Here is a 26719-nt window from a genome sequence, read left to right as displayed (position 1 = left end):
TCTCTCTCTCTCTCTCTCTCTCTCTCTCTCTCAAACACACACACACACACACACACAAGCCCATCAGAAATGTTGAAGCCCACTTATTCCGTAAGCTCCCGGCCATTGTCGTGTATTCCGATTCAATAGTATAATGTTAAACCTACACTCCACCACTTACGTCAGTGTCATCCCAGAAGTGGAATCCAGATTCTCGCCGGATTCTCTTTGTGAGGATTCTGGGGATTCGTGAATTGTATCCATTCATCGTACATTGTGCGGTTAGAAATCAATAAAATATTTAAAATTAAACACAAACCGTACTAGACAAAAACTGATTTTACGATGTACGATGAACGGATACGATTCACGAATTCCTAGAATCCTCACTAAAAGAATCCGGAGAGGATCCTGTTGGCTAGAAGTGTAGGTAAGTTTCCCATAACGTGGGATGTTTGAAGCAGGTGAATGATGATGGGTATCGTCGCTTTCAATGATGACCAGACATGGCTTCGGCATGCCTTGTGGCACCATCATGTCAAAATCCTACCCTTTAAACCACAAATGGAGTGGGGATAATTCTCCTCACATGGGCTGAAATGACGCGTCAAGTTCAACTATGTTAATGCGCGTGGTGGGTAGATAGGACACATTAAAAGTTAAAAACTTAAAATGGAAAATATGCTTGAATAATGACGGTTCCAACATTTCATAAAAAATGAAAATGGAACACTCAAGAGATAGTGAGTCATATATAAACCACGAATTGGTGCCTTTATAGTCTGTTTAATGTCTCTCTAGTTATTGTTATCAAGAATTTATAACCGGTTGAAAATATGCTTGAACAACGACGGTTCCAAACTTTCATAAAAAACAGAAATGGAAAGACACTGAACAGATAGTAAGTCATATATAAACCACGCACTGGTGCCTTTATGGTCTAATTAATGTCTCTTTAAAGGTGATAGCTTGGCATCTCATTATTCATGACATGGTGTCACGGGCTCTATCAAATAAATGTGGCCATAATATTTTCTGCACTGTTGGTGCAAGGCACAGGTAGCTGAGTGTCCATAGGACCAAATTTATTTTGTGGATGATAACAATTTACATGATGTTGGTAAATGTCAGTGGCGTCTTGTACTTATGAAACAAGAATGTATAGAACAAAATTTATGCATTTCTTTAATTCATTGACACGAAACATCAATATAACAGTGTACTCGTGACATATAAATTATTCGTCGTGTATATATCTTAAAATAAGTGAGTGACTTTTCGCAAAAGCTCCTACTCAAAGAATTTGTCATTGATTTTAGTAGGTCCTCTGTTGTGTCGGTCACTAGTTTCTCTTTTTCTCTATTTATTTGCAATTGTATCATAACAAACAAATCCACCTCCACCTCCACCTCCACCTCCACCTCCAAGCTCTTTATCCAACTGCAAACATTTCATCCACACTTGGAGAAGATGAAGCATCCATCTTTTGCTCTTCTTTTAGCAATTTTAATCCACCAGCAGTGTTTTATTACGCCAATCCATGTTTCAGCAGCAGGTGATAATTTCATCAGAGTGAGGGGAGTGCATTTTCTTCTCAACGGCAGCCCTTACTATGCAAACGGCTTCAATGGCTACTGGCTCATGTACGTGGCTTCCGACCTGTCTCAGAGGCACAAAGTCTCTTCTGTTTTCAGTGAAGCAACTAGCCACGGGCTCACCGTGGCTCGAACTTGGGCTTTCAGTGATGGAGGTTACAGGCCTCTTCAGCTCTCCCCTGGCTCATACAATGAGCAAATGTTTAAGGTTCCCCATCTCATACTTCTTCTGCTTTACTCTTTGTTTATCTTATTCGTCACACTGCCTAGGATTGGATTGTATTGGATTGGATAAGTCACTGAATTAGGCTTCGTTTGTTCTTTACAATTGGGTTGGAATGGATAATGCGCTTTTATTGAAGTATGAATATAGTGAGTTATCACTCATAGTGACCAAACAAGGCCTCAGAGTACCTTGAAGTAAGAAATGAAGGCCAAAGTTTGTCCCAAACGAAGGAATTGGATTAAACTATAAGGTGTTGATCCTACCATTTTGTGGGGGTTGGATGGGATAAGTTTCATTCATGAGTGATCTGTCTCTTCCTTCAACTCGTACAAACTTTGGAAGTTGGCCTCTATTTCTTCCTTCAACGTACTTTCAATCTGTTGAGTTATCTAAATCCAATCCAATCCCAGGAACAAGTGCAGAATATTAAAAAAACATGCAGTTATGGGGACTTTCGTAAATGTTTTCGTTTGGATTTTGATTTTGAAGGGGTTGGATTTTGTTATAGCTGAGGCCAGAAGATATGGGATTAAGCTGATATTAAGCTTGGTGAACAACTATGAGAGCTTTGGAGGAAGAAAGCAGTATGTGAATTGGGCAAGAAGTAAAGGGCAGTACCTCGCATCTGATGACGATTTCTTCAGGAACCCGGTTGTGAAGGGTTACTACAAGAACCATGTAACCGTAAGTGAAAGCAATAAGTGCTCGTTTGGTGCCTAAGATTGGATTGGATAACTCATAAAATCCATCATATGTTGAAGATATGAGTTACTCAAAGTACATTGAATATAGTGTATTTTCCAATCCAAATCCAATCCTAGGCACCAAGTGAGCTTTAGTCTGCGAGGAGCCTTTTCTGTTTATAAATATGCATGATCTTCATTTCTAATTTAGATCAATTTTTTTGCAGACTGTTCTTAACAGATATAACAGCTACACTGGAGTTCATTACAAAGATGACCCAACAATTTTGGCCTGGGAACTTATTAATGAACCTAGATGCACATCAGATCCTTCAGGAAGGACTATTCAGGTTAAAAAACAATATCTTAATTATCTAATATAATCTTTCATATCAATATTAGATAGACCAACGTGGGGTCGGGTGAGAATAAAGGACAAGAAATTCCATGCTTTTGTTAGAACTACCATATAGATGACGTGATCCAGATGCCCCTACTCAAGTTTTTCTCCTTGTAAATCAGCATAAATGCCAGAAATAGCGAAGTATGGATGGCTAAACTGCGAATTGCCAATTGCAGCTACCATTTTTATATGTTGCATTGCTAATTAAAGATGGATTTTCTTTTGATGTCAGATTTTTACTAATTGGTGTTCATATTAATAGGCATGGATAATGGAAATGGCTTCACACGTGAAGTCAATAGACAGAAACCACTTACTGGAAGCTGGTCTAGAGGGATTTTATGGACAAGCAATACCACATAGGATGAGTCTCAATCCTCCCTTCAATATCGGAACAGACTTTATCGCGAATAATCGGATTCCTGGCATTGATTTTGCAACAGTTCACTCGTATCCTGATCAATGGTAAATATGTTTAACTTGCAGGATCACATCTTTGGTGTACTTATATTGGTTTTTGCTTGAGCAGGTTGTCTAGCTCAAATGATCAAACTCAGCTCACTTTCTTGAACAACTGGCTCAACACCCACATCCAAGATGCGCAGAACATTCTCCGAAAGCCAATATTCATCGCAGAGTTTGGGAAATCTTGGAAAGATCCTGGTTTGAGCACCTACCAAAGAGACCTGCTCTTCAACACGGTGTACTCCAAGATATACTTTTCGGCAAAAAGAGGAGGAGCAGCTGCCGGGGGACTATTCTGGCAGCTCCTCACCGAAGGCATGGACTCTTTCCGTGATGGATACGACATAGTTCTGAGTCAGAATCCCTCAACAGAAAATGTGATTGCTCAACAGTCTCACAAGCTCAACCAGATTCGGAAGATTTTTGCGCGGAGAAGAAATGCTTGGATGTGGAGGAGGGCAAGGGCCATTAGAAGGGCTGAATGGTTGGGTAAACACAAAGGCAAACCTATTGGAAATTGATCAAATGCATTACCCTTGTGAGGTTTGCTGTTTAGGGTTTCCTCTCTTAGAGATGATTCGGATGAAACGTTTTTTGTCCAGGAAGGAAACTTGTGTTACACGTATAGTAGACTGCGCTTTTCTTTGCCCTACATGTCTCGAACTCGATGTCTCGTACTTATGTTGTCAAAGTGTGGAGTGAGTTTTTCAGGAAGTTTTCTGGTTTGTAGAAAACCAGATAGCTTCGGGAGTGAAACATGTTTAAACCTCTTAAGGCATGTAACATATTGCTTCGGGGTATTATTAATCTACTCATATTATAATATGACAAATTTATTTATTAAGATTATAATGTCATATCAATCATATCGTCTACTCATATTATAATATGTGAATTGTCACACTTCAAAGTTTCTTTATGCTATAATTATAATTATTTTTTCTTCTTTTATTCAACTAGCGCCGTCCATGGGACACATGGGATGTGAACTCATGACCTCTTCAAACACGATAAATTTTTTTGATTGATCATAAAACCGTCACATGGTGGTCACCTATATTATGACAATACAACATCTGTTTTATTTTTTGATACTAAATATATTATGAATGATTATTATAACACGTAAATTAATAATATTACGTGTATTTGTTATGCCTCAAAGAGTATTTGTGATTGAGATTGAGATTGAGTTGAGCCCATATCCATTAGGCAAAATACCCAGAAAAATGTTGCGCGCGTCTATCTTGTAGGCGGCCAACGATTCTCATGGTCGGTCAACAAAACAGAACATGATTTTATCAATTAGACCTCATATTCGACGAATATTTACAGCTTCAGCCTTTGCCCATACGGAATGCAGAAACCCTCTTCTTCCAGAGAAAAAACCAGACCATCTAGAGCAGAAAGCCCAATTGGGTAATGACGTAGATATGATTGAACTCAACGCTCAGTTGAAGCAGCTGGTTAAAGCAGGTAAAGTTGGAGACGCCCGGAACATGTTCGATAAAATGCCTCAGAGAGATGAGATTTCGTGGACCAGTATGATTTCAGGCTACGTTGGTGTCTCTGATGCCTCTGAGGCATTGGTTTTGTTTTCGCACATGTGGGTTCAGCCTGGAATTTGCATGGACCCCTTTGTTCTTAGTGTTGTACTAAAGGCTTGTGGACTTGGTTTGAACTTGTCTTATGGGGAAGTAATACATGGGTACTCGATAAAATCGTGTTTTGTCAATTCGGTCTTCGTGGGCAGTGCGCTTCTCGACATGTATATGAAGATTGGTAAGATTGAGCAGGGATGTAGGGTTTTTGATGAAATGCCGATAAGAAATGTGGTGTCTTGGACTACTGTTATAACCGGGCTTGTTCGTGCCGGTTACAATGCAGAGGGGTTGGAGTATTTTTCTGAAATGTGGAGGTCGAAGGTGCAGTATGACGCGTATGTGTTTGCTATCTCGTTGAAGGCGTGTGCTGATTTGAGGGCTTTGAAATATGGGAGAGCGATTCACACGCAAACAATGAAGAAGGGGTTCGATGAGAGCTCATTTGTGACGAACTCTCTTGCCACCATGTACAACAAATGTGGCAAATTAGACTACGGGTTGCAGTTGTTTGAAAAAATGAGGATACAGGATGTTGTTTCATGGACATCAATCATTACAACATACCTCTGGACGGGTCAAGAGGACCGTGCAATCAAAGTGTTTATAAGAATGCAAGAAGCCGGTGTGAGTCCTAATGAATACACTTTTGCAGGCGTTATCTCTGGAGTTGCCAGTCTTGCTAGAGTTGAATGGGGTGAACAATTGCATGCCCACGTTTTACACAGGGGTTTTATCTCTTCGTTGTCGGTGGGAAATTCCGTTGTGACCATGTATGCCAAATGTGGGCGTTTGGCTTCAGGTTCTAAGGTGTTTCATGAGATGAGCAGAAAAGATATTGTTTCATGGAGCGCTGTAATTGTTGGGTATTCTCAAGGAGGTTATGGGGAAGAAGCTTTTCAGTATTTGTCATGGATGAGAAGGGATGGACCAAAACCAAATGAGTTTGCTCTTGCTAGTGTATTGAGTGTTTGTGGAAGTATGGCAATGCTTGAGCAAGGGAAGCAACTGCACGCTCATGTTGTGTCTGTCGGTTTAGAGTTTTCATCTATGGTACAAAGTGCTCTAGTGAATATGTATTCGAAATGTGGAAGTATAAAAGAAGCTGCAAGGATCTTTGATGTGACAGAACTTGATGATATTATTTCCTGGACGGCGATGATTAATGGATATGCTGAACATGGGTACTACCGAGAAGCCATTGATCTGTTTGAGAAGATTCCTAGGGTTGGTCTGAAACCAGACTCGGTGACCTTCATTGGTGTTCTTGTTGCTTGTTGCCATGCTGGATTGGTTGATCTTGGTTTCCGCTACTTCAATTCAATGAAAAATGACTTTGGGAGTAATCCTGCAAAAGAACACTACGGCTGCATGATTGATCTCCTCTGTCGAGCTGGACGGTTAAGTGAGGCAGAGCATATGATCAAATGTATGCCATTTCAACAGGATGATGTTGTTTGGTCTATTCTCCTTAGAGCTTGTAGGCTCCATGGTGATGTCGACTGTGGAAGACGTGCTGCAGATGAGATCCTTAAATTGGATCCGAATTGTGCAGTGACTCACATAACCCTGGCTAACATGTATGCTGCTAGAGGAAAATGGAGGGAAGCAGCAGAAGTAAGGAAAATGATGAGATCAAAGGGGGTAATTAAGGAGCCGGGATGGTCTTGGATAAAGGTCAGGGATCGACTTTCTGCATTTGTTGCCGGAGATCGGTCTCATCCACAAGTTGATGATATATACAGTGTACTGGAATTACTAGCTTCAAAGGCAGAAGATACTTTTCAGGAAATTGGTTCTTCATTAATGGACACTGAAGATTAGTATTTAATCCATTGAAACTTAAAGCTAATCTCTCCGATTTGATGGAGTTACGTTCAATTCCTTGCAAAAGTCCAGTTTATATTATGTGGAGAGTTTCTCAAGGCATAGTTATGTAGTAAAGAACCATATGGAACCAGATGAAATTGCTTCCTTAGCTGTGGCTCGAGGATTGGAAATCACAGGAAAATCTGGATCCAGGGTCACGTTAAAAGGTCAAGCATTATCGAAGGCATGGAAACTCTCGAACTGTCTCATCTGCGAAATTGCATGCTTCAGTAGAGGTTTCGGCTTTGTCAACATCAGAGGGCTAACTGATACCACCAGATCTTCATATTCAGATGATTAGCACTTATTTTTGCAAAACTATGCTTGCTTGCAATTTGATATTCACTCGAGAAAGTTTTCCAGAAAAGTCTGCTGCATCAATATAATTCAAAGGGTGCTGCATGCTGGGTTCAAGAAGTCCGGATTGCATGTAAGTTTTTCTCCTATACAGTTAGCTGTCGAAACAAGAAGATATTGTTTGAATCATTTTGTCACTCATTCATACGCTTTTTCAATTTACATGGTTTTTCACCTTTCATCCCTGAGCCCCAAGCCCTAAGCCCTAAACCAATTACGAATTACATGCACAAGAAATCCTAGGCAAAATCCAGCAGCCCCCAAAACTACAACTATTTGAACCCATAAAGTGGTAACAAACGCTTTCTGCACAAAAGCATTCCATGACCAGAACCAAAAGATGGAGAAAATGGTTCCGAACGCAGCACCCACAATGACTTGGCTAAGCGTATGAAGCTTTTGCGAGACTCGTAACCATGTCTGCAAAAACGAATAGTAAAGATATACATAAGCAATCTGAAGGCATATCGTTGGTTGTTAATTTTTTGCATTTGCAGCGTCTATTGAGATTGCGAGCTTTACCACCACATTACACGCCATTGGATGAATTCAATTTCTAAGATTTGTGTACCGGTTGATTAAATCAAACTCATCCAGTGACGCATAATATGGTCGTAATGCTCAACCCCAATTAAGGGTGGTTAGCAAATTTGTGATGTTTTGAGTAGGGGATCAACTAAAGAACTTGAACACTCTCAAATATGTAGCCAAGCTTCAAAGCATTATTTAACTGAATGCAGAACAGGATTGAGTACTTACAAAATATGTACCAAACGCTAAGGCAAACGCTCCGACGGAGATGGAAATTACATTTACCCCTAGCCATTCCACAACTGCAATAGCAACACACAGGCAACATTATTGGATGAGAAAACAGAGGTAGCAAGTTGATATTTGACTGACAAGAACAAGAAAACTAGTTTTCGTCGAATTCCAACACCTTTCGTGGTATCAGATTCAGAGCAGAGATGAAGTCACACTAGAAAAAACCCTAAAGACGGACTCTTTCATATGAAACGTGGTATACCAATTTGATATCCCACAAAAAGGTGATTTACTAGGCCAAAGTTTAGAATTTCCCAGCTCGCCGCAAAGGCGATATACTCTAATCTACGGGGAGGGGGATTCAACTTGGGTGCAAGAGGGCGGGCATTCTGCTGTTAAAAACCATACATTACATCTCAACCTAAAGCATTCAGTTAACAGAAAGAAAAAAACAATATCGAGAGGGATAAGAGAGATTACTTGACCAAATAGTGAACGTAACAACGTAGAAGATGGATTGCGCGTGGGAAGAAGGCATTCCGGGCTCCGATCTCAACGACGGAATTGGCCTCTCCTGGTTCAGTATCCTTTTGAGTATAACAGATAGGATTGAATTTGCAACAGACCCCATTGCAGCCCACAGGGCTTCTCCATCATGCCTCCACAGAATCACCACAGCAAAAAGGGCAGATATAATCCACTTGCTCTGCATCCAACCCAAACCAATCCCTTAACGTCATTCCAACAAAAAATAAAAATGAAAACTAATGAAAAAACTTTAAAAACTTTGAGTCTAACGAAAATGACAAAATAAAGGGTAACGTAAATAGTATCATGATTAGTTTTTTAGTATAAAAATATGATTTTTCGTTAAAATAAACAGTACGAAAGTTTTTCGTTAAAATTCTCAAAATAAAAACCCGACAACTATAAATTTTATACAAAACACTTCGAGGTCGTGCTTTTATTAATTATTAGTTCTAAACTATCGGGTTTGAAACGTTTTTTTTTTATTTATATAAAGTGTAATGTTATCGAGGGCTTCTATGAAAAAAATTGAAAAGAAAACATGAAAGTTGAAACCTACCAGTCGATTGAGTTTCGATTCCAACCCATTATCCACAATCAAAGGACTCAACTCTGAAGGACCATCAATATAATCTTCAGGCTGAATCTCTCCGCCGCTGTCTTCGCCGTCGGCGTTTCGAGAAGGCAGCATCTTTATCAGCTCAACCATGGAATTCGAAGCCATGACTCTGCTCCTCCGCCCCGAAACAGCTTTCTTGGGGACGAATCCACCTGAGAAATCCAGTTTTTTGGCGCGAAATCTGGGAAAAGAAGAAATGGGTTTCAGATATTTGAGCCGATAAGAACGGCGGGGGAAGATTCTGAGGTTTGGGTGGTGGAAAAAATTGGTGGCTGCTGATGATGGCATGGTTTATTGATGGAGTGGGACTGAGTGCGTAGACTGAAAGCCATTTTTCAACGTTCTTATGGCGGATTTGGTAGAAGCAACAAATGATTGGCCATCAAAGGCGTTGGGGTGATGAGAAAAATCTAAACAGGAATCTGCTATTTTCCGGGAAAATTTCAGCAAGTATCAAACTTTTGTTTGTGAGTAGGATTCTCCGTTCACACTGTTAAGCTACGTCAACATCTTATATTAATTTTTTATGGTAAGATAAAGAAAAAAATAAAGGAACGTGAGAGGAGACGTTGGAAAGATGAGAGAAGAGAATCATATTTCTTTGTTTATGGCTGCATGAGGACTCATGGTGCTTTGGTCACACCTATTTTATCTAAATAAATTGTAGCAATGATTTCTTAACTTTAACTCAATTGGAGCAATGGTTCATTAACTAAAAATCAATTACCATTTGTTCCTCAATTCATCAAAACGTGTAGCTATGATCTCTCAACTAAAAATTCATTATCATTAGTCCATCAACTTTAATTCAACTAGAGAAATTATCCCTTAATTGTAACCCAATTGTAGCAATGATTCTTCCAACATAACTCATTTTGACAAAATTCTGACGAAGTTGATGAAAATAACTATAACTACATGTTTTGATGAGTTGAGGGACCCCAATTATAGTAATGGTCATTCCAACATAAATTATTTTGACAAAATTCTGACAGAATTAACGAAAATAGTCATAGCTACACATTTTGATGAGTTGAGGGACCAATGATAATGAATTTTTAGTTGAGGGACCATTGCTCTAATTTGATTAAAGTTGACGAACCATTGCTACAATTTACTCTATTTTATCCATATTTCTTAGATGTGAACTGTTATTAGCACTTTAAAAATCTCATTCTACACTCCTCACAAGTGTATTTTTCTTCTAATTATAGTAAGTTAGGAGTGCAAAATGAAATTTTTAGAGTGCCAATATGTGACAGCCTATCTTGGAAAAATTATGATTTTTATAATTTTATTAAGTGATTTTACGAAATTGCCCTTCGAGGCACGTGTATTGATTGAGGTTATTTACGGTGTCGTGTCACCTAATATTTGTTTTCTTGGCATACCCTCGTAGTACTCGTCATTACGGACGTGTGGGCGTAGACGATTCGTGAATTCGAGCTATACCGCAGAAGATATTGATGTTTGAAGTTTGGGACATTTTAGTAATTTAATTATTTGTGGTAGAATTTCAGTTTTGGAAAGGGGAATTAAAGGTTTGGGCACTGCCCAGTTAGAGGGGGGAGAGATGGACTGCCCAATCAGAAACAAAAAAGAAGAAGAAGGGGGATTGGCTGCCAACCAAGGAAATAGGAGATGGACTAATTGGAACAGTGAGAGAAGTGAAGGACCAATCAGAATCCGAGGAAAGAAGGGAAAGGAGAGGAAAAGAGGAAGGGGATCAGCCGGATCCCCTTGACCCGCAACCCGTTTTCGACCCGGTCGGCAAACACCTCACTTTTCAACGATTTTCACCCATTTTTTCGACGAATTGCTACAAGAAACTACTTGGAAACTCCTCCACGACCTTCCCTCTCTCCATTCCATCTCAAATTTGGAGAGATTTGACTTTGAAAATGGAAGAACCCGCAAGAAAGGGTGCGGCGACTTTGGCTTCGAATCACCAAATCCCGAAGCAATTCTTCCAACTACCACCACCCATAGCATCCTCTTGAGGCCTAGAACAAAGCCTAAGCAATGGTTGGGACAACGGAGTTGTTTTGGAGTCGGATTGAGCACACCTAAAACCTAGGGTTTCCGACAGGTTTTGTTGAAATTGGAGGCTTTGCCGACCGAATTGGCCTTGGCCACAGGTATGAAAGTTGCTCTACTCATTGAGATCTTCATTTCTGTAAATTTTGGTAATTTTTGGAAATCGTTGGATTTTCTGGCAAGCCAGGGCCGCCGACCGCCACCCACGGCGACATGTGGCCAGTGGACCGCCAATGTTACTTTTATGCTTTAATTGGTGTCTTGAGTTCAGTTTTGGTAGTGGCTTAACGTTGGTTAATCGTTTGAACTTAAATTCGTTTCGATGTGTGGTTAGGTGAAAATATGAATCGACGATCCAACTGTTGGATCATCACCAAACTTTGATACATTGCAATACGTAATATTTAAGGATCATAGGAACTTACGGATTGGAAATCTGACGTATGGATCTTCCCGAATTGGATTTGTAAGTTCATAAAATAAAAGGTTAATTGCCACTCGGTTTTGGAAATTGGCGAAGATCCAACCGTTGAATCATAACAAAACTTTAGCATGTTGTTTCATAAGCATAATGTGATTCATGGGAAGTTATGGATTGGAAATCTGAGATGCAAATCTTCCGGATCGAGTTATGTAGAATTGTGATCTTATCGTCGAACTTTGGTCGGCGGATGACTTTTGGTTAATGGGTCTTAAACCATTCTAAATTATCCTGGAGGATATGTTATATGTGAGTTACGTATTTTATTGATAAGAGTGCTGAGATGTGATTCGATTATTGTTTTAGGCGTCGATCGATCGGGACGCCTCGGTACTCATTCTAGGGAGTTGTAGTGTGGACTCCAGGTGAGTGGACCTTTGGTTTTCAATATATATTTATATACTTGATATACTTCCCAGAAATATACTTAAATGAAAGTATGCTTTGAATTACTATGCCAAATGTTTTTATCTTTTGAATATGCATGTAATAGTTGCATTTATATGATTATGGTGCTGTGGACGCTCAGGTAAGTATCAGGTGAGTTATAGTTGGTTAATGTGAACTACGAACGACTTAATCCCTGTTTAGGGTATGTAGGCAGCCTAAGGAAATGTTAGGTGCAGCCATACAATATATGAGATGAAATAAATGAGATATAAGTTTATTTGAGGAATTGAGTAGTGTGATGAACATGTTTGGTTGGCTATGTGAGATGTGATTGAGAAACGATAGCTCATAACTTGCACCAGGGTGATTGTAATTTAGCCAGAGAGAGCTGGCATATGCCTGTATATAATGTCACCTCCCGCACCATATGCTCACATTGGATCCAATTTAGGTGCACAGTCTTGTCATACAGACCATCATAGGTGGTTCCGACTTGTAGGTGACTAGCGATTTATCGCACAGCTAGCATGGGAGCGTAGCAGTGAGCATAACTATATTACACCCAGTCTTGTCGTACAGACCATTTCAGTGGTTCCGACTCGTGTGCAGTGTAGTGCCGTACAGGTCACTTGTGTGACTCCGGCTGGATTGATTGATGAGCTATGAATTCAGCCGTACAGACCTCTGCAGGGGTTCCGGCTAATATGTTATTTTCCATGAGCTTATTCTCACCTGAATCACTTATCCTATTTCATATTTGGCATGGCATACTTTTGATTTACGGATATGTGAAACATGATTTGAAAATATATTGATATCTATTGATATATTCTATTTTTGGAAAAATTATACAGGTTTTATAGCAAGGGGTTAGTATATTGATAAATGAAATGATTTTGTAAAACATTTGTTTTTGCCCACTCACGCTTTCTGTTTTCCGCCCCTCCAGGTTTTAATTGCTAAAAGTTCGTATTGACGAAGATTCTTGGCAAATCTCAGGATAGGTGGCTACCTCAGAGGGTATAATCTTTATCCTCTATGCTCTACATACTTATACTCTAACGTCACGTGTGAGGTGAGTTATTTCCCGCTCACCAGCGCACTCTGGTATTTAGGTACTCTTAGGTTTAAATTTATTCCACATCCTTACACTTTATGGCTTCGTCACCTTCCAGGTGTCGGCCAGCACATCTCGAATTGGAGTCCTAATGGACATTTCGGGTCGGGGTGTGTCACAATAACAGTTCATTTTTTAGATAATATCATGCAAAAAACTTTTAGTTGACCTAATTCATACACAACGTCTATTTTTATTTTCTTATTTAGGAATTAAATTGAGAAATGCAAAGGAGACTCTTTCAAAGTGAGTTTCTAATTCTTCGCCACATTATGTTTTTGGCACAATATTTTATAATATTGGCACGAAAATTATGTCACAAACATGAGATGATAGAGAGTCCATGAAAATCACACTTTTGAGAGTCTTTTCTCATTAAAATCAGAGAGTATTTATTTGAGATTTTGATGAATTTTAATAAAATTATGGACTCTGATAAAGTCTTATAAATTTTAATGAATTTTAATGAATTTATATAGACTTCACGTGAATTTTAATGAATTCACATAAACTATAAGTGGATTTGAAAAAAAATTTATACGGATTTTGTTATGAAGTTTAATGGATATTAATGGAGCTTTTAAATACACCTCCAAATTCTTCTAAAATCCATAAGAATCCCAATTGCATACCCCAAAAATAATGTGTTAACTGCAAGGGCTAATAGTTTTGGTTGGTAAGAGCATCACTTCCGTAATAACACATGTTGTATACAGATTTGTATATATCTCTAGCATCACGTAATAACTTACTTCTTCCTCTGCCAGGGTTACTATTTTAGGTCACTAACATCATTGCTTGGCCTATGATATCTTGTTCAAATTGGGAATAGATATATTTCAAAGTCATGCATCTCGTTTTCAAGTTTACCTTTATTCTAATTTGTTTAATTTTTTCCGGAAATAATAACAAATATACACCCAACCACCACTACAAAATGCATAATAAACAAACGAATCATCTGACACGCACGCTTGAAAACAAACCAGAAAATTCCAGCATTAACACTAACGAAAGTCGCAGAAGATTCCAACTCTGGCAAAGCCTTCCTAATTTCTGCATAATCTTGAGCGCCATTCAATTAAAGTATAAGAAAACGTAGCAACAATTCTTTTTTTCTTTTTGTTGAAAAACAACAAAATTCATGTTGTTGTTAATTACATTATACTAGGAGTGGGCGCGGTGCAGTTCGGTGCAGTTTTGAGTGAAATCACAATCGAAACCAAAATTTTTTGTGGTGCAGTTTTGAAGCCAAAATCGAAATGAAACCAAACCATTTGGTTCGGTTCGGTGCGGTTTTAAATGGTTTCGGTTTGGTTTTTGAGAAAAAAAATGTACAATTTAAAATATACACCTATTTATGCATAAGACAATCTTATTTTTCTCATATATTAATTAATGAATATGCAACAAAATTGCAGCAAAAAACAATGGCAAAACTGCAAAAAAAAAAAATGCAGCAAAAAATAGCACCAAAATTGCATAAAAAAGTAGCAAAACAACAGAAAAACAGCACCAAAACAGCAACAAAATTGCATCAAAACTGCAGCAAAACTGCACCAAATCTGCACCAGGTCGCACTGTCGCAGACTCGCAGAGATGCAAGCAGAAGCAACCAAGTCGCAGAATTGAAGATGAGTTTCAAGAAGATGAGCTAAGGAAAAGATGAGTTTTAAGAAGATGAGTTAAGGAGATGAAGATGTGTTTCAGCCTTCAGGAGTCGAAGTGCAAAACTAGATGATAATGATCGTCTAGTAACCTAAACTAATTAAAAGTTTAAAATATAACATTTATTTATTAATTTTATTATATGGTGCAGTTTCGGTTTTGGTGTGGTTTTGAAAACCTAAAATTGAAACCAAACTGTTTTCTTTGCTGCAGTTCGGTTTCGAAACCGAAACCGTTTCAAAACCACAAAATTAAACCGTTCGGTGCAATTCGATTCGATTCGTGTTTCGGTTTCAGTTTTCGGTTTCAAGTGCCCACCCCTAATTACATATGAGAGAGAGAGAGAGAGAGAGAGAGAGAGAGAAGCATGCTATAGTAATAGACTAATAGTGATGTTGTTTTTAGTTATATCATTGTTGGTTAAGTTCGTTTCATTTTGTTAATGTATTTTTAGTGTGGGACATTCTTTTTTCTTTTAATAAGTTGATAGTTTTGATAAAGTTTTAAAAAGGCCACTTAAATGCACGATGTCCTCTTGTATGATTTTTCTCCTCTAAATGAACATTGTACTTATTTGTCAATCAATTTAGGTGTCTACGAGAGTTTGGGTTCTTTTATTTAAAGGGAAACTAATGAAAAAAAACTTAAAAATTTTGACTTTGAACGATAAGGACAAAATAAATGATAAAATGAATAGTACAATGATTGACTTTTTAGTTAAAAAATGTGATTTTTCATTAAAATAAACAGTACCAGGAGTTTTTCGTTAAAGTTCATTTTATTTAAAAGGTATTTCAGAGGCCGAAAATGCAATGCTTGTAATCGACTTGGTAGTATGTGGACTCTAGCACAATGTAGTATTCACATTTTGTCGTCCCTCTCAACTCTCAAGTAATTCTTTCTTAATTGACAGTCTGAGTTGGCACCAATTTTGGGATCTTGTTGTTGTTGAATTGGCTACTATTTTCAGAAAATGGAAGAGAATAATTGACAGCTAGGGTTTTGCAATATTCTTTTGAGACAATCTCTGAAAATTCATTATATCAATTTGTATTTTTGTCCCTTGTCGGTTCATAAACCAATAATATGACTACTTGCAAAAACCAAAACAAGAGTTCCTAAGCTACATAGAGTTTATTACGGTCTAGTGACTTAAAGTTCGAATCTTGGAAATGAAAAGGTCGCAACCAATTTATTCTTCTAATTTCTAAGTATGTTGTATTTGGGTGTGTGTGTGTGTTTGTTTATATAATATAGTCTCTTTCCATTGAAAGATCCTTTGTAGTGTCCATTTCACATCGTATTTCGACAATCTAATTGTCCATCTTTTACTCATTCTCTCAAATATCATGTCTACCAAAACCACCAAAATTTGGAATTATTTAACTGTTAGATTAAATAGTAGTCATAATAGTGTTTCTTTGAAAACTGTATCCGTCCATTTGTAACCCTACAATTGGACGTTATTGATTTTGGATTTATCTAATTTTTGAATTGATGATTTATAAATGATACACTAAAATATAGACAGTTTAGAACATTGAAAAAAGTTATGGAATGAGAGCACCACAAAGTGCACCTCAAATAAAACTTTTTGAGAGATCCCTCAACAGAAGGAAATGTATGCTATAAAAAATTAAGAATTACAGTGAAGTGGGCTGAGTTTTAGAGAGAGTTGGATTTTTTTTTGGGGGGGGGGGGGGGGGTTTGTTTTGGGTTTTTAAAGGATTGTGTGAGTGATATGTTTTGGGTTTTTAGATAAAAACGAGGAAGGACGAGCAATGAGGCCCTTGAACAGGTGATTGAAATCCAAATCCAATAGTGTGAAGGGAAAATGCCCTTTAAGGACTTGAAGAGGAAGAAACCTTTGTTTTTGGGCCAACCACATATTAGAACAAACTATTTTAGGCTGACGTCTAAATCAACGAGTAATGAGATAATCGAATTTAGAATCTCGTAAAAAATGAATTCGGTAAGCCATGATATTGGAAAGTTCTCCGTATGATTCTAAGTTTGAGGACATGAAGGAACATCTCACAATGAAAAAGCACCCCACTTGCTTAGACCTAGTTTGGGAGTGAGGTGCTTAAAAAAAAAGCACCCATGAAAAAAAGCTGTGAGGATTTTAGATGTTTGGTAAACTGAAAAAAAAAAAGGCTTATTTTGGAAGCTGCTGTGAGAATAAGCTGAAATCAAAGGAAAAAGCTAAAGCTACTATTTGCAGCTTTGGAAAACTAGCTTTTTTTCAAAGCACACGGAGCTACAGTGCTTCTTTAATGAAAAGACCCACTATTAGACTGCTTTTTTTTTCCAAAAGCACTTTTACAAAAAAGTTTACTAAACACTCTGCTGATTTATTTCACAGCCGCTTATTCTCACAGTACAGCCGCTTATTCTCACAGTACAGCCGCTTATTCTCACAGCAGCTTTTTTTCAAAGCACAGCAATACCAAACCAGCCCTTAAGGTTATTAAATCTTGCATGTAACTTCCTTCGTTGAATCATTGTATCATAGCATATTGGTACACGTGTGAAGCTCAATGACTACATGTATTCCACGTCACTTAATTTGTATTGTTTACGTGTCAGACTTGAAATTTCACCTCACACAGGGCCTGCGAAGAAATGCTCCACATTGAATGTTTACCAACCTTGCATATCCCTATTATTTCAAAATAAAAACCTTGCAAGTCTTTATAAGAAATGGGACTATAGTCTTTATGTCGTCAATTTGCTTTATGGTGAAATCTCAACTTTTTCACATAGAGCATTGAATGTCTCATATAACAGAAGATAGAAAAATACAACTCGACTAAGAGCTCTTTTGTAACAAACCATTTGATTTTAAATAGGGTTTACATGAACAAGACACTTACAAAATCTTTTGCAAAAATTAGAAAAAGAAATGAGAAGAAGATTGTTTGTATGCTGCATGCTTTAGTCGTTCTAGTAATACTCATCCTTAAACAAGAAGGATGGAAGAAACAAAGGGTCAAACATATTGATGTCATGTTTGTGTGGAGCTTAGTAAGATCACATAATCCCCACCACTAAAACCGAACTAAAATCGAATATATAAGATATGAGTGTTTAACTCAAAGGTAAAGTGTTATATGCAGCAGCCTTTACATGTATTATTCTAGTCTTTACAGCCAAGAAAGTTCCTTTATGTTCCACAAAAAGCTTCTACCTTGAATCAACTAAATCACTTTCAAAAATCAAAATCAAAATTATGTTGCGAACTCTGCGAACAATGGAACTTTCACTTACTGCATGCGCAGATTCCGAAGAAGCAATTTCCACCACTAAAGCTCCTTTTTCTGTCTTTGTTTAATCAAATTATGCTTTGTGGATAATATAAGATATTGATCAGCTGGCTCACTGCTCATGCCTTTGATAATTGAAATAATATGCCTCCAAGGACAAGAGGTATCTTAGCCTCAAATCCAAATGATAGTACTTAATAATAAAGCCAAATTATCTGCGGAATTTATGGAACAAATGGAGCCATATAATATATATCTCGTTTGAAATTGATGAGGTACTGGAGGTCAATATATATAATCTAACTTGTTTGCTAAGTGGGTGATGAATAATTTGCAGATTCTTTCATCATCTCCTTCGAAATATTAAATTCTATATTATAAATATAAGTTAAGAAAGAAAAAGGAAATTAAGAAAGAATATTGAATAAACTTTCAAGTCAAGTATAACAAGAAATTTTGTGGTGTCATGAATTCATCCAATTACACAAAAACATATGGATTTTATCAAATATTTGTTGCTCAAACGCGAGTGAATACTTCCGACTGTTGGACGAGATATAAACCTCGTTATACTTAATAATTGTTATACTATGAATGGACTTGTAAAATTAGGATGAATGAGTCAAAACTCACAAGTGTCAAAAGTTATCGAGCATAAAATTTAGGGGTGTGCTATCCATACATCTCTTTTTACTTCTCACACTCCTTATTAATTTATGTCCGTTGATTTTCTTCAATTCATCCGATCCGATTGGCCGAAAACCAAAAAGGTGTGGAAGAAGTAAAAAGGGTGTGTGAATATCACACCCCTAAATTTATTATTGTGGGGACTGGGGTACTGGTGGGGAGTGGTTGGGAGGAGAGTTTTTTTTAACATGTACAGAATACAAGACGATATGTCATATTTTAATTTAATGTATATGTGAAAGAAAATTTTATTTTATGTGTCTTCACTTGTATAATGAGGAATTGGATCCTCTTCGAGGCAACCTCTCGGGATCCTCCTGATCGGTGTTAGTGGACCGTTAGATTTTTACCCAACAGCTATAAACAGGGGGCTCTCTAAAAGTTATAATAATTGTAGTCGTTGGATAAAAATCCAACAGCTCACTAAACCTGGTCAGGAGGTTCCCGAGAGTTTGCCTCGGAGAGAATCCAATTCCGTGTAATGACACACATATATATATATATATATAGGAATCCTTTAACAAGAGGGATTTCCATTTTTCTAAAAAAAAATAGGGACGTCTTCTCGACCGTTGAATTTGACTTTAATGAAATTGTATGGTTGAGATTGTGTAGCCTGTGATTTAATCTCAACCACACAATTTTATTAAAGTCAATCCAACGATCAAGAAGGTGTCCCTATTTTCTTAGAAAAATGGAGAACCCCCTTGTTTAAGGCCTACACACACACACACACACTTTTGTTCAAGGGGTGTGATATCCACACATCCCATTTTACTTTTATCACATTTTTTTAATTTTCGACCGTTGAATCGGATGAATTGAAGAAGATCAACAGACAAAAATGATCAAGAAGCATGTGATTTAATCTCAACCACATAATTTCATTAAAGTCAATCTAACAATCAAGAAGATATCCTCATTTTCTTAGAAAAATGGAGAACCCCCTTGTTAAAGGCCTATAGATATATATATATATATATATATATATATATATATATATATATATGTATGTATGTATGTATGTATGTATGTATGTATACACACACTTTTGTTCAAGGAGTGTGATATCCACACATCTCATTTTACTTCTTACACATTTTGTATGTATGTATGTATGTATGTATATATATATACACACACTTTTGTTCAAGGAGTGTGATATCCACACATCTCATTTTACTTCTTACACATTTTTTTTAATTTTCGACTGTCCAATCGGATGAATTAAAGAAGATCAACAAAAAAAAATTATCAAAAAACATATGAAAAGTAAAATAAAATGTGTTGATAACACACCATTTGTTCAAAACACACTGAAACAATGCCATGCGTGTAAGGAAGTTGATAAGAAAATAAAAGAAAAGGAACTGGTGTCGCATCAGGAGAAAGAGACGGTGGAGGGCCTGGGGGCATCCCAGGCATCCATCACTCAGTCTCTGTCAATATAAACTCAATGCTTCTTTTGCTATCTGCAGGATTAAGAAAATACAATTGCGAAAGAGAAGACACCTGTACGACTGGACTGGACTCTTGAACACCAGACAGACTCGTTCACTGAAAAACCTACACTCCTAGGTTTTTCTAGGTTTCCCTACCCTACAATAATTGATCAATTCACCCGTTAGTTAACACCGACTGGGTCCCACTTCTGAGGAAATTTTGAAGTGTAGGTGCCATTGTTACATACTTGGTGTACTAGCTTACCCGTTATAATAAAAATTGACGATAACATAAACAATAATTAGTTATATTATGTGACGGATATACATGCAAATTGAAAACCTATGAGGCAAGAAAGAAGAAACTTCACCGAGTCAAACAACTAGTTCTTCTATTTCAGCTCTCAATTTGCTGCTGTTTATACACCGAAATTAATCTAGCTGCATGCCTATTTCGTTTGAAAAATTGAAGACTAAACAGGACAAGAGAGACAGCCAAATCCTCTTGTGACCTGTGAGGAGTGTTCGATATTATTCATCTGGACATTCATCATACATTGTTGACTACCTCCTTGACCAACGACCATCCTCTCATTTCATTGGCTATTTTTCTGAATTAGTATTGGGAAAAAGGTTGGGTCGCGTGTCCGTCAAGCACCCTCTGCACTCCGCAGAAGAAGGTCAGTTTCCTGACAAAGCTTCTTTAAAAAATTATAAAATAATTAACAGTAAAAGATGGTGAAGAAGAAGATGAAAATTTCCTATATGTTCTTTTAGATTACTTACCCGAAAAACATGAGCATTTAACACTAGTAAAAAATTAACTGGCCGTACTATGAGTTTCAGGTGATAACATTTTCATGCACGCATAGTGCTGCCTGCACTGTGTACGGACGTGATTCACTGATGTAAATGCACCGTAGTTTGTGCATATATATGGATTTGTCTCCTATCCCTACATATAGATTAGGGTTTAGGTACAGACCTCATTGAAGTGATTGTGTGGAACCGTGGATAGACGATCATCAATTGTTTAAAATGCTAATGATATTTTTATTAAGAGTGCACTTTTAATTTGAAAAATTGGTTAGAATGATGAAATCAATTCTCAATTGTTCAAATATCAATGATATATCGATCAAATGTCAACAATATAACAATTAATATTAAAGATATTGTAATCATATATTGATTATACACTAATCATTTTAGCAAATATGATTGGAAAATGATCATTTCAACTAATTTTTTTTATTGATTTCCATGTTTGAGCTAAATATATATAGCCCACTTTGGTTATTCATATCGATTCTATGGAATTATGATCTGTTCGTATAGGAAAAAGAAAGAAAGGAAGGACGGAAGTAATATGCTTGTTTCTACCAATTATACATTGAAATCATCGAGTAGCCATCATGATGTCTTGGTAACCCACCCTTTCCGAAGCACACGTAGCAATCTTAAACAAATGAGCTCTCCATTCCTTCTACTTTCAGCCCACTTGCTTACGGACACGTGACAACACTACTACAACAACGTTCCTAGAGTCTCAGATCGACCCCAAACAAGAATAGGAGACTCTCCTTACCTATAAAAGGAGACTCATCTCCCACAATTAAGGGCCCTTGGATCTTAGAATAGGACCCCTAATCCAAACTTAACCGCCTACTTATGCTTAAATCATTGTATTATGTAAACACTACATTATTAATGAAAACTTCTCTAATTACGTGGATGTAGTCCCAACTCGGAGTGAATCACGGTATATCTTTGTATTCTTATGTGTTTGTGTGATTTATGGTCAGATCTAAGTTGAGCCAAGATTGATCTGGTTATGTGCATCAACAATACTAATTAAGTAATTTGCATCAGAGCTCATTCTCTTTGAAGTGGATTATATGTAAATATTTTGAAATGCGTTCGTCGTTCAAAACACATTTATTTTTGTTATCTCACATCATCTACATTAAGGGTTTAGATAGTACGTGGTAAAATCAGTCTCAATTTCCAAATAATCAATTATACTGAAAAATTTCACATATTCTATGCATTTTCTATTGAGGGGCAATTATTCTTGAAGAATATATAAAAGAAGAAGAGAAAGTAGAAGGAAATAAACATGAGAAAATTCATTTGTTTTTGTTATTTTTAAATGACCATTAAGTACTGTTCTATTATATATGTTACCTTTTTTATTAATGAAAGCAAGCAAGGGCACGATTTGCACAAAAATAATTGACAAAGAGACTTCTGTCAAATTACAGTAATACAGATCGATATATATATATATATATATATATATATATATATATATAACCCTAATGTGTCATCGAAACTAGCTAGGGTTTTGACATGCGAGGGGGAGTTGATCAATTGTATCATTGACCAATTCTCAAGTATTCTTAAAATTTAGAAATAGGAAAATAAGAACCAACAAAAAAAAGGAGGAGGCGAAGGGTGGGGAGAGAAAAATAGAAAGAGGAAAAGAAGCTGAGAAATGTTTGGACCGAGTCTAAAACTGGAAGGAAGTAAAAAAAGAAAGAGGGTGAAAAAAAAGAGAGGACATAGACCAAGCAAATCATGAAGGCATAGGGAAGGAAGGGAAGGGGGGCATTATTGTACAGGGGGTATTGAATTGGTACACACCACATGAGGAATATGTTCGTTTCGACTTGGAACCAAAATAGCCAGAACACACGAGGCACGCTGGAGCAGTACCACTGTGTACTCTACTGATCATTGATCCTTTCTTACTTCAACAGGCAACTGCAGAGCACCTCACGTGAAAAAGTCACATCTTGTCATCCTACTCCTACCTATCACAAGTTTCAGGATTTGGATCCTCTCCTGAGCTTAAGGAGAGGATCCTCCTGACCAAAATATATGGACCGTTGGATGAAAATCCAACGGCTACAAACAGGGGGTCCCTTTAAAGTTATAATAATTACAAACAGGGGTCCCTTTAAAGTTATAATAATTATAGCCGTTGGATTTTCATCCAACGGCCCATATATGTTGGTCAGGAGGATCCATTAGCTTAGGAGAGGATCCAAATCCCAAGTTTCAAACACATTAACTGAAAAAAAACAGTGTTTCACTTCCAAACCCTAAATATATATTATGATTTAACTCCGGCCAGGCTCTCTCCTAACATCCATAATCACCCATTTTACGAAAAAGATATTAGTTATGTGTCTAAATTTTTTTACTAATTATTGGTCGTATACAAATGATTATATATGCAGCAACTGATTATGCTTAAGATGTTTTTTGGCGCTAGTCACCCACTTAAACATAATACAAAGTATGAGATGGTTCAACTGTCGATTTATATTCTCAAATTCAAACAGGATTCAATGCAGTACAATATATACGATAAATACGATTGTTAATGAGTAGATCTAGATATGGCATTATTCACCTAAAAGAAGGCAGCCATTTTAACACCTCGAGCTAGTGTAAGCCAAACATGGTTAAAAAGAATTTTGAAAAGGTGAACATAACATAACACCTTTGTTTAGATTGGATCCTTGCATTCTAACGTCTATAAGAAATTTTTATGTGCACTGCAACATCGTCATTATAATATAAGTGGATGATATGATTTATATATGTCTCGCTGAAATGGTATATTAATTAAAAAAATATAAACAAGTACCATAATTTAAGTAAAATTATAATAACTAATATCATCATATTTTGGTGTAATGAAATTCTAAGTACATTGGAAAATTACTTGTCTACAAAGGAGCTCTATATTCTTTCATCATGCTTCTTATATTAAGTTGTTAAGAATCCTTTAATTTATGTTTCTTCTCTCTCCACAAAATTTAAAACTTATAGTGTGCTTGTAAAATATATTATGAAATCAATATTAAGTTGCTAGTCACTATTGCAAATTCCATCTCTCCTCCTGTTGTTGAGCCAAAAAAGAAGATCACAAAGTCTGGTTGGAGGAACTTTTTCCTTATTAAATCATGTTTTTCTATGTTTAAACTAATTAAACAAAAATAAACCATTAAGTAAAGCGTAAAGATTTTCTGCAGAGTGCGGAGTCTCTATAAAACGCAAAAGCATGGTCTTGACTGGTGAGAACTGACACAAGGGGCTTCTCTCTTCTTCCAACCCCCACGAACTCACAAACCCTTGCTCCCTCTGCTCCTCTCACGTACCGTACTGTCCATACAATTTCACTTCCAACTCCAAACATTTTCCGAGAAATCAAAACTTTCCCGGAAAATCACCCTCCAATGCCACAATAAACCATCTCACAAATAGTCACACCTTCTGTAATCAATTTCCACCAACAACCTGTTTTCCCTGTTTGTGTCTTACCGAAGATGGGGTCGTGGGATTTTGACACCGTGAAGGCAGAGAAAACCAGCGCCATGCGGAGGTACAACCGCCTCCGCACTGCCGCTAAGCTCTTTCGCTTCGCTGAAATTGGCGCGGGCATCCTCTTCCTCTCCTGGACCTTCGCCCGCCTCCCCTTCGCCCTCACCATCTCCCGCGACTACTTCCTTCTCCTCTCCGGCGTCGTTTCGAGCCCTCTCTTCGTCTTCCTCCTCTGTCACGTTATCATCGCCTCTTTAGTCCTCAAGTCCCGTCACGTCAGCTCGACCGATCGTAGTAACGACGCCGTGGAGGCCGAACTCTACGCGGAATTCGTCGAAAGCAGCGCCGGAGGAGCCGATAGTAAGTCTCAGCTACAAGACAACGTCGTTCCGCGCGAGGCAGAGGAGGTTGTGTACCAGGACAAGCAGATCGTTTCGGAGGTGAACTCGGCGGACCCTAAACCGGAAACTGAGTCGAACTCGGACTCTGACTCGGAGATCACGAAGATCATTCGGAGGACGAAATCGGAGAAGTTCGAGAAAAAGCCTGTACCGGCAAAGCTGCGGAGATCGGAGACGGAGCTTTGCCGGAAAACGGTGAGGTCCAGAAAGGAATGTGCGGCCGAAGATACGGAGGAGGAGGACGATTTGAGCAACGAGGAGTTTCAGCGCGCCATTGAAGCTTTCATAGAGAAGCAGCTGAAGTTTCGTCACCAGGAGTCTCAGGCCATTGTTCTGAAGAACCAGAGCTAATAATAAAATAAATAAATAAATAAAGTTGAGTTAATTGGATGTAAGCCACGGCTACCTACTGTTATGTACAGTAATTTCTGGTAGAAAAAATGAGGAAATTAAAAAAGTAATTTACTACAATGTCCTTTTTGTGTTTTATTTTAATCTGAGCGTCGGATTGGATTTGATTGAGATGGATCCGACGGTGCAGGGAATTTTATTCTGATCGTCAGCGCGGGAATATTGTTGAAAATATGAACATTATGCTTCCTGCTTGTGGATATTATTGGAAATACATAAGTTAGGAAACAGCAGGAAATTGAAGGAATATATGCTACATGGATTATTATTTGGTAATTTTATTGGTTTATTTAATAAAATGGTGGAGTATTTGCTGAGGATTGAGGAATCGAATCGAATTCCAAGTTCCATGAAAAGAGTGATATACACATGTGAATATGCTTTATTACCTTTGATTTATGGAATAGGATTATCTCCCGTCATCTTTTCATCATCTTCCATCTTCTCCTCTTCCTTTCTCAATTTTGTCTTTCTATTTCTATAAAAAATAAAAAATAAAAGAAGAAAATCATACTCCTTGATTTATACATATACTTTGAGAAAATTCAATAATTTTAATGGTGAAAAGGCCATACGGTGATACTAATACACACATGTCATAACAAGTGTGTTATAACACTTGAGTTAACAATAATATATATTGGTATAAACGTCATATTAAAAAAGTCATTTGATAGGAACTATTTTAAGGGCCTATTGGTCTCATAATTGAACAAGAGCATCTCTGAATGAGATATCAAATGTAAAACACAAAAAAAAGGAAAAGATATTTGAGGGCGTTATATGGTAGTTTGACATTTGTACAATTTTTTGTTGCACCGGATATGTTAAATAAAAATATTATACTAAGGGGAGGAGATGAACTTAGCCTCACAATGAGCTAGTAATTATGTGGTTCAAATTACAATATTTTTTACTCTCTTTATGGGAGTCCAATTATTGAAACAACCAATCAAATACTTAGAACACACAACAACGTTTATTATAAATTGCATTAAACATTAAAAAATCATTAAATATATTTGATAACAACGATCAAATTTGACGCCGAAGGCTCAAACAGCTTTGCCTTCAATTGACTAAGCTTCACTTAAGAAACTGAAGACTCGGTTGAAGAGAGATTTGCTATCATTTATTACTATTGTATGTCTATGTGACAGTTTTGACAATTCTATTGAAAATACTCTAAATAGGACGGAAGCTGAAATTTTTTAGAAATTATGGTGGCTATAAAGTTAAACCCATCTATTCAGAATTACAGATCCTCTTTTTATTACCACCAAAGTGGCCTTCTTCAATCCGCAATCAATAAATAACAAACTTGATACTTGACAAGAAATGCTCAATTTTCTGAAAAGTTCCACAGTTGCTTCTAGTATGTATGATTCAAGATT

The 26719-nt window shown here is 37.2% G+C and overlaps 4 protein-coding genes across 4 annotated transcripts; 3 read left to right on the top strand and 1 right to left on the bottom strand.

Annotated features, from left to right (window-relative positions):
* The first annotated feature begins 1169 nt into the window (after nt 1-1169).
* LOC103401285 (mannan endo-1,4-beta-mannosidase 7) lies at nt 1170-4195 on the top strand. Its single transcript, XM_008339999.4, has 5 exons — nt 1170-1782; nt 2290-2484; nt 2711-2833; nt 3149-3351; nt 3416-4195. Exons 1-5 carry the CDS (start codon nt 1450-1452, stop codon nt 3870-3872), a joined length of 1311 nt encoding a protein of 436 aa, XP_008338221.2. The 5' UTR covers nt 1170-1449; the 3' UTR covers nt 3873-4195.
* Nucleotides 4196-4436: 241 nt separating this feature from the next.
* On the top strand, nt 4437-7319 carry LOC103401268 (putative pentatricopeptide repeat-containing protein At3g47840). Its single transcript, XM_008339977.4, has one exon. The coding sequence runs from the start codon at nt 4644-4646 to the stop codon at nt 6774-6776; it is 2133 nt and encodes a 710-aa protein (XP_008338199.2). The 5' UTR covers nt 4437-4643; the 3' UTR covers nt 6777-7319.
* On the bottom strand, nt 7296-9767 carry LOC103401278 (lipid phosphate phosphatase epsilon 2, chloroplastic). Its single transcript, XM_008339986.4, has 4 exons — nt 9031-9767; nt 8424-8649; nt 7938-8011; nt 7296-7598 (listed from the first exon to the last, which is right to left on the bottom strand). Exons 1-4 carry the CDS (start codon nt 9376-9378, stop codon nt 7377-7379), a joined length of 870 nt encoding a protein of 289 aa, XP_008338208.2. The 5' UTR covers nt 9379-9767; the 3' UTR covers nt 7296-7376.
* Nucleotides 9768-24039: 14272 nt separating this feature from the next.
* LOC103401262 (uncharacterized) lies at nt 24040-25385 on the top strand. The gene has a single exon (XM_008339970.4). It carries the CDS (start codon nt 24519-24521, stop codon nt 25263-25265), a length of 747 nt encoding a protein of 248 aa, XP_008338192.2. The 5' UTR covers nt 24040-24518; the 3' UTR covers nt 25266-25385.
* Nucleotides 25386-26719: the final 1334 nt, after the last annotated feature.

Source organism: Malus domestica, chromosome 02, assembly GCF_042453785.1.
Source record: "Malus domestica chromosome 02, GDT2T_hap1".
Lineage (NCBI taxonomy): Eukaryota > Viridiplantae > Streptophyta > Magnoliopsida > Rosales > Rosaceae > Malus > Malus domestica.
Note: the sequence above shows the minus strand (reverse complement) of the source record. Positions and strands in the feature narration are given on the sequence as shown.